Raw genomic sequence first — 8,963 nt, forward strand, 5'->3', positions numbered from 1 at the left:
TTTTTCGAGACAGGGTTTCTCTGTATAGCCCTGGCTGTCCTGGAACTTTGTAGTCCAGGCTGGCCTTGAACTCAGAAATCCGCCTGCCTCTGCCTCCAGAGTGCTGGGATTAAAGGCGTGCGCCACCACACCCGGCTTATCTTTACATTCTTGCATAGAAGCCTCTCCTCTAGCTTCTCAGGCTGGAGGGAAGTTTGGAGCAATAAACTTTTATTGAACTGGGAGAAGAGAGTCAAGCTGGAAGAAGGAAAAAGTTTTACACAAGCAAATATGCTTAAACTCACACATATTCATGTAAAAATTTACAAATTCATAGTTTTTTCTTTTTTTAAATTAAAATAGCAATAGGTTCCAGCCCAGGAAAAGGCTGGAATACACAGGCCTTTCTTCACAAAAATAGCTTCTGCTTCTTCTTCTTCTTCTTCTTCTTCTTCTTCTTCTTCTTCTTCTTCTTCTTCTTCTTCTTCTCCTTCTTCTTCTTCTTCTGGTTTTTCGAGACAAGGTTTCTCTATATAGCCCTGGCTGTCCTGAAACTCATTCTATAGACCAGGCTGGCCTTGAACTCAGAAATCCTGCCTCTGCCTCCCAAGTGTTGGGTTTAAAGGTGTGTGCCACCACGCCCAGCAGATTTTCTTTTTCTTTCTTTCTTTCTTTCTTTCTTTCTTTCTTTCTTTCTTTCTTTCTTTCTTTAAAAAAAAAACACCACCAAAGTAAACCTATTAGCTTCCATGAGCTGGTCATATCCTGGAGAGTTGGTACAGCTCTCTTGTGACTTTGAGCCAAGAGCTTGAGCCATCCTGCAGACTCCAGTCTGATCACTGAGCAGCTATGAGCCTGCCGATACCCAGAGTTAAGTTATCAGCTCCAACCACGCAAGAAAACCCAGCAACACCCACAAAGCAAAAGGCAGCAGGGGTAATAGTTCAAAAAGAAAGGCAGATACTACTAGAGGTGGTAACCAGGGGCTATCTGAAGGTAGTGTGCCCCTCACAGACCATTGGCCAGCGCTGGGGGAAGGCCTGGGAAGCCCAACAAATCTCTCAGGAAAATCTTAGGAGATTCACAGCACCAGAGACAGGATAGAGATGTCCCTGATCCAGATCACAATGTACAAAGTCCATTCGTTCAGTTGTGATTTAAATTATATATATAGCCTGCATGGTATGCAGGACAGTACCAAGGCCTGTCCAGAGACACACTGGCTGCCTGCTCTTCAAGAAGCAACAGCATTTGCTGGGGTACACAGGCCCCTCCAAATTCATCCCTTGGGTAGAGGCCTGAGACCCTGGGGGCAACAACAGCAGAGGCACAAATGTGGGGCACATTTGGCCTGGGTGGGCGCCCCTGAGGTCTGATTCTTTGGCACTTGGGGCAGCTAGTTGCAGAGACAGACAGGAACAACCCCTTAATTTCTCGAATGCCCAGGACCAGCATGGCAGTAGCTTATGGCTGTAGGTAAGTGCTGCCCCAGCACGGGTGTATGGATGCTGGCAAACCAGTGGGATCCCGGGCCAGTCCCTAGGAATCCTCTCCCAGGATCTCCTTCACAAAGGCAGCAATGTCCATCTTCTTCGTTTTGTGCAAGGTGAAGAACGGGTGTTCCATCAGCTCCAGGTAGCTCATGTGCTCCGCAGGGTTCTTTCTTAGGCACTGGCTAGTGAAATCCACAAACTCAGGGGAGAACTTGTCTACTGGGAGCTGTGGGGATGGCTCCTCTACCACCTGCTTCAGCTGCTGGAATGGTGTGCCCCAAGACTCATAAGGGAACTGCAGAATGGCCATCTCAATCATGATAATGCTGAGGCTCCAGACATCAGACTTGACATTGTAGCCCTTCTGAATCAGCTTTGGATTGATCCTCTCAGGGGCCATGTAAGGCTTGCAGCCAGCATCCATTGTCTTTACCACAGAGACCACCAGGTAGCCACGGATGCCAAAGTCACACATCTTCACTTGAGGACATTGGATGGTTTCACATCTCTGTGGATCACAGACAGCTTGCTGTGCAGGTGCTCCAGGGCCAGCACGATGGACACAGCAATCTCCCCCAGAATGTCTTCCAGAATTTTCATGTTCTTTTCCAGCACCTTCTGGTAGAACTTATCCAGAGAAGAGTCCATGAGCTCCGTGCAGATCTACACATCCCCTCTCTGAAGAGGGCATCATAGAAGGTAACAGTATAGAAGCAGTCAATCATGTGCATGTTGATGTCTAGGTCCATAAGCAGATGTTTCTGCTCCTGTGAGTTCACAGTGGCCCAGATACGCTTGACTGCCACTCTGAGCATGCTGCACCGTCTCCACCACCCCATAGGCTCCATGAACCAGCTCTGAGATGGTCACCAAGTCATCAGCCTCCGCGTCAAAGTTTCTGTCTCTGATAGTGATGAAGGTCCAGGAGTCTAGGTTCCTGGGGAGTGTGGGGTTGGACACAGGTAGCTGGAACACACAGGATATCCATAAATCTTTTCTTTTTTTTTTTTTTTTTGGACTTTCCTTTGGTCCAAGGCAAGCTGGCCAGCAGGCTCACAGTGGGCGACTCCATGCTAAAGGAAGTCGCAGCTGGAGAGCACTAATCTAGAGGACAGCAGACTACACCAGTTCTGGGTGCTCATGGCTGCTGGTGGCTGGCAGCGATGGGCAACAGGTGACACAGACGCCATGGTTCCAAGTGTTGGAGCGGGCACCGCCACAGCTAAAACAAATGGCAACTCTGTGTCACCATGCATTCCAGTTGCTTCATGCTACATAATTATCCCATAATTATATACTTACACACACTGATCTATGCTGAAATATACATATTGAACAAACAACCAAGTGCCAGTGCAGAAAGAACTCACTCATTCTGGATGAAAAATTATCTCCAATCTTTATTGCAATGAGGAAAAAAAGAAGCATCTATGCTCTTGTGGCTCAATCAATTAAATCCAAGTATATTAAGAATAAAGCTTTGTCTTCTTTAGTAAGAAAGACCTGCTCCATCCTACAGTAAGGAGATGCCTGCCTTCTCTTTCTGCTGTCTCTGCAGCTTCTTCTCTTTCTCTCTGCATTCTGTGTATTTCTCTCTTAGTTTCTAAGTTCTCTTTTAATTTTTAAGTTAGACTACTCTGTTGTCCTTTTTTTTCTTTTTCTTTTTTATCCTTTTGGTTTTTTGAGACAGGGTTTCTCTGTGTAGCCTTGACTGTCCTGGAACTCACTCGGTAGACCAGGCTGGACTCGAACTCAGAAATCTGCCTGCCTCTGCCTCCCGAGTGCTGGGATTAAAGGTGTGCGCCTCCGTGCCCGGTTTGTTGTCCTCCTTCTAATATTGCTCTTTCATCCTGCTCCTGCCTTATCTAGGAGAATAGATCACATGGTTTTTCCAAACACTCCCTCCCCCCCATTTTAAAACAAAAGTTTCCTACAAGTTCAGCAATAAATTCAAATAATAAATTGAATGAGAAGTTTACAACAGCCTTAGTGCCTGTACTATTGGTGCTCTGTTCAAGAAGTTGTCTCCTGTGCCAATGAGTTCAAGGCTATTCCCCACTTTCTCTTCTGTCAGATTCAGCTTATCTGTTTTTATGGTGAGGTCTTTGGTTCACTTGGACTTTCATGATGTGTTTGGGTAAAGGTGGCCCAGAAATTATAGGTGTGGCTAAGCAATGTATGGTCCAGTTTGAGAACCATGGCACAAAAGAAGACCACTTGTGATACAGCCTGGAGGACCAGAAACAAGAGGCCAGTGTAGAATTCAATAAGTTCAAGGCCACCCAGCCCTTCCCCCTCTGAAGGGACTTTCCATCAATGCCATCTAGCCCCTTCCTAGGGGTCAAAATGACTAAGTCTATAGCTGCCAAAACAAAATGAGCAGTTCTCAGAAAAATAGCCAAAACAAAATAGCAGTTCCCAGAAAAGTTTCCCTGCCCTGCCTCACACTAAATCCCGAGAAAGACCTCAAACCGCCCTGACCTTGCTAGAATTTCCCTTGACGTTAATAGCTGTGATATTAACAGCTGACCCATAAGTTCAAAATTTACTGCTGCTTTGCTGACCAATCATAATCACCCACCATAAAAAGAACATAAAAGAGCTGTGCTTTTTGAATTTAGAACAAAGCTTAGACTGGGAGAATCAAGCTCAAGAGGGAAAAAGAAAGATTGTATGAGTTGAGAGGGGTCAAGGTCACCTCAAGAAAACCCACAGAATCAACAATCATGAACTCAAAGTGGCTCACCAAATTGAAACAACAATCAGACACCCTGCATGCATCTAACCTAGTCCCTATATTCATGTTATAGTTGTGTAGCTTGGTGTTTTCTGGGTCTCTTAACAGAAGGAATGGGAGCTGTGTTCTGATGTTGTTGTCTTCTCTTGGACCCTTGTGTTCCTACTGGTTGACTTGACTAACCTTAATATGAGGCAAGGTACTTAATTTTATTGCAACTTGATGTGACATGTTTGTTTCATACTCCTAAAAAGTCTGCTGTTTTCTAAATGGGAATGGAAGAGGAGTGGATGGGGAGGGAGGAGGTGCATAGGATGGAGGAGGTGGGGGAGGTGAAGAACGAGTGAGGGAGAAACTTGCATTGGGATCTAATATATTAGGGAATAAGTTAATAAAAAAATAAATACTTGTTAAATATACTAAATGTATAATTTAAAATGCAAACATCTTAAAAAGAAAGAAAGAACTAGAAGGATTAAATGGCTGTTAAAACGGGGAGAATCACTCATCTCCCAGGACCAGCCCACTAATGGGTTATTCAATCCCAAGTGTTTTTTCCCTAAACCTGTGTATGTGAGCAACATTAATGGGAATCATCAGGATGTATTGATAAATACAGTATAACAGTAATTACTATGGAAGAGGTCATGAAGTTGAGAGAGAAGTGGGGAGATTTAAAAGAGTAATCAGAGGAGTGAGGGTGGAAATGATATAAGAACAATATGCATGAAATTTACAAAAAAATGAGGCTTTTTCTTTCTTTCTTTTTTGGTTTTTCGAGACAGGGTTTCTCTGTATAGACTTGGCTGTCCTGGCACTCACTCTGTAGACCAGGCTGGCCTCGAAATCAGAAATTCTCCTGCCTCTGCCTCCCAAGTGCTGGGATTAAAGGCATGTACCACCACGCCTGGCTCTTTCTTTCTTTCTTTTTTCTCTTTCTTTCTTTCTTTCTTTCTTTCTTTCTTTCTTTCTTTCTTTCTTTCTTTCTTTCTTTTTTCTCTTTCTTTGTTTCTTTCTTTCTTTGTTTCTTTCTTTCTTTCTTTTTTCTTTTTTTGGTTTTAAGGCATTTATTGTAGAAAGGCAGAGAGATCAAGATAGTAGAGAAGCAGAGAGTGGCCATAACCACATGGAGAGAGGGGGAGCAAGGGAGCAAGAGTAAGAGAATAAGAGGTAAGAGAGCAAGAGCTCAAGAGTTAAAGGCACTGGTTCCAAACCTGAAGACCCCAGTTTGATTTCTGTATCCCAGGAATCCACACACCCATAGACCAGCCTGGCCAGGAGCTCATAGAGGTCTATCTACCTGCCTTTACCTTCTGAGTGCTGTGATTAAAGGGTTGTACCTCTATGCTTGGCTAAAGACATATGTTCTCACTGTGTGGATCATGCTGGCCTGAAGCTCACAGAGATCCTCTTGCCTTTACTTCTGGAGTTCAAAGTTGTGGACCATATGCTGGGATTACACACGTGTGTTATTAAAGCCTTACTGTTTCTTTGACTTCCATCTCATAATGTCTTGCTGTTGGTGTTTAAACTTATGACAAAGTACCCATCTTGCTCCTTTATCAAGCATCGTCCCAACTATAATTCTGGGTAGCAAGGCTTGCAGACTCCTGTGACCCATTGCAACACTTTCAAATCTGCAAAATACTCACATGGGTTTAGTTTATTTGTTTATTTGTCTTGTGTTTGGCTTTTAATTGTTGTTGCCTTTGTTGTTCTGAGACAAAACTTCACTATTTAATCTTTGGTATGAGTATCTACCCTAGAACTCAATACACACTCAAGTACATGCTCATAGTAATGAACACACAAACAAATACACAAACACAGACATTAAAAACACACACATTATAATATATCCATACATAAACAACTGTATATAGATACACACACAAGAAGATTCAATATGCAAACAGTGGAATCCAGCATTTCCAGATCAGTATTTTTGATTTCAAAAAAGAAGGTCTGATTCAATTAACCAACAGTAGGAAAAATGAATCTTTAACAGGGTTAAGTGGGTGGAGACTCAGTGGACCAATGAGAAAAAAAGGCTGTGGAAGGTGGAGCTACATGGGGAGGGGGAGGGAGGAAGGTCCTATAAAAGGGTCAGAGGATGCCGAGGAGGACATCAGAGTCCTGAACCTTGGAGTCACTGTGTGGACCTGCTGGGAGTAGGAGCCCTGAAGCCACTGTCCATATCAGGTAAGAATTTTACCTCCATAAGGGGGCTCTTGCATGCTGGGCTGGCCTTAACACCATCCAGGTACAACTTTGTTTCCAATTTACAATGTTCAGACATGATAGATTTCAGTTGCAATGAGAAATGGGATTAAATGTGAATTTCTAAAGTTTTAAAGCTAGGAACAAGCTTGGCTTGAATCCTCCATCCTTCTGGTTCCATCCAGTTTTCTAGATTTAATCTGGAATTTCAGTTAGGATCTTCTTTATAATTTAATCCTTCCGCAGTCTCTTAAATTATGTTTCGCAGACTATGGTTTTGCAATTGTATGAACTGGAAATTCTTTTTACCTACACTTTACAAATTGTGCTGGGGAAGCCTTCAGGCACACCAGCCCAACGTTCTAGCCTTATCAGGTAAGAATTTTACCTCCATAAGATGTGGCTTGTATCCCAGAAGCCACATCTGACCCAGGAACCAAGGCTGTAGGCATGTGGTTGCTTCAGCCTTATCCAGGTGATTAGACATTGTATAAGATATGTCTGTATCTTATATATGTATGTATGCATGGATGTAGGAAAAAATGTATACAGCAGCCACACCTCAAAACTAGAATTAATGCACTGTTCACAAATATCACAATCAAGGCAAGACTTGTCTACAAGAAGACACCTCATCTCTACATGAAATTAAACAAAATGAAATAGATGACCTGAAATTATTGCAGAATGGCAGAGCACTTGTGTAGTGGAAACAAACCCCAATACAGGTGTAGTGGCTATTTCTGGTTGTCAACTTGACTATATTTGAAATGAACTACAATCCAGAATTGGAAGGCTCACCAGTGAACCTCTTCTGGGGGCTGGGAGATAAAAGTTTCTGATCTGGATCTTGGTATGGATATCTTGAGACACAGTGGTGATTGAATCCAGAAGATTAAGACAGGGAGATCTCTGAGTCCAAGGTCATCTGGGATTAAAGGTGTGGCACACACCTTTAATCTGGGCTACACCTTCTGCTGGGGACCATATAAGGACATTGGAAGAAGGGAGTCTAGCTCTCGCTCTTCCGCCTGCTTGCCGTGTGGGACTAAGCAACTGCTAGACCCTTGGACTTCCATTCACAGCTACTACTGAACCATTGTTGGGAATTGGGCTGCAGACTGTAAGTCATCAAAAAATTCCTTTACTATATAGAGACTATCCATAAGTTCTGTGACTCTAGAGAACCCTGACTAATACAACAAGATAACTTCAATGAAGACATTTAAAATCCTATTTTACTTGATTTTCCCTAACCTGAACTAGCATGAAGTATACTTTATACATTAGACTGCTCTGAAATCTTCCCAATTCTTCCTTCAAAGAGTTTAAATTATGTACTCTTATAGGCTTGTGTGGCATTTATGCAGAGTTCTAAAAGCATAGTGCCCTAGGCAAGGATAGTAGAAAAAAAAAAAAAACAACTGCTAATCACATGCCAGAGCGTGGTGTGTAGGAGCAAGCCTCAGCTACATAATGCTTTCCATTCAGGATTGGAAGGAGAGCCAACTCCACAGAACCCCCTTTCTCAAGAAATGCCATATTTTAAAGTATAAACAAAAACTTAGACGTATTGATAGACATATTGTCTCATCTCTTTCTTTGTCTGGACCCCACCTTGTCATGGGAAACTCTCCTCCCTTTAGTCTATGTACACTTGGCTTCTCCTCTAAGACTCACATAAGCAGATGCTTTCATACAATAGCATGGCATTCCAAATGCTTTGGGGAAAGTCGCACATTTTACTTAGGTTTGACATTTTAGATGTGGTCTGAGTATATAGCCAGGTGTCCATGAATTTTACCTCATTTCCCAACTCAATATAATATAGCCCAGTTTGCTTGCACTGCCCTCAAAGAGTTAAGTAATATATATATAGACAAGCATCTCAAAGGTTCTCCTTAATCCTTCCCAGGAGGGATCAATCTGTTGAAAGGACAATAAGGCTGGTTGGGTTTGTGACATGAGCACTATATTTTCTAATGGGCCTGCAAAGTTGTTCAGCATCTTTTTCCCGTAAGAAGACTCTGGCCAGACTGTGTGCTCCTGGATAACTCTTCTGACTAGGCACGAGATTAAAAGGAGCAAGGGTTGGGATCCCATGGGACAATGGTTATCTTTTTCCACTGTGGGTGCTTAAAAGAGAATCCACATGCTGTGAGTGAGCTTTTGGCTTGGAGACAAGAAGACTGGATAGTTAAACAGACTGAGTTCTCCAGTATTGCCAAAGCATGGACTCTGGCCTTCTGGTTTCTGCAAAGGTGAGAAATATAAATTCTCAAAACTTAGCCTGAAATTATGTCTGCTAAATGCTTCACCAGGTTCCTTCTGCCTGAATATATCTATCAGGATGAGCACCTACAACCCTCCCACACTCCTGCAGCTGGCACTGGAGGGAGTGCTGAGGAAGGAGTCCATAGACTTCTCTGATCTGGAGTACCTGCCCATTACGCTCTTTCCACCACTCTTCAAAGAGGCCTTCAGTGGTGGACGCGCAGAGATAGTGAAGGCAATGGTGGCAGCCTGGCCCTCTC

The 8,963-nt window shown here is 43.2% G+C and overlaps 1 protein-coding gene and 1 pseudogene across 1 annotated transcript in view; one reads left to right on the forward strand and one right to left on the reverse strand.

The window, feature by feature from the left end:
* Positions 1-1,518: 1,518 nt before the first annotated feature.
* Positions 1,519-2,544, reverse strand: LOC110323740 (annotated as a pseudogene).
* A 6,235-nt stretch (positions 2,545-8,779) lies between these two features.
* LOC110323821 (PRAME family member 8-like) overlaps positions 8,780-8,963 on the forward strand; it is a 2,873-nt gene continuing 2,689 nt past the window's right edge. The window contains exon 1 of the mRNA XM_021201190.1: positions 8,780-8,955. Within this exon, the coding sequence (XP_021056849.1) occupies positions 8,780-8,955 (176 nt within the window). The remainder of the gene's footprint in view (positions 8,956-8,963) is intronic.

This window comes from Mus pahari, chromosome 6 (assembly GCF_900095145.1).
Source record: "Mus pahari chromosome 6, PAHARI_EIJ_v1.1, whole genome shotgun sequence".
Taxonomy (NCBI): Eukaryota; Metazoa; Chordata; class Mammalia; order Rodentia; family Muridae; genus Mus; species Mus pahari.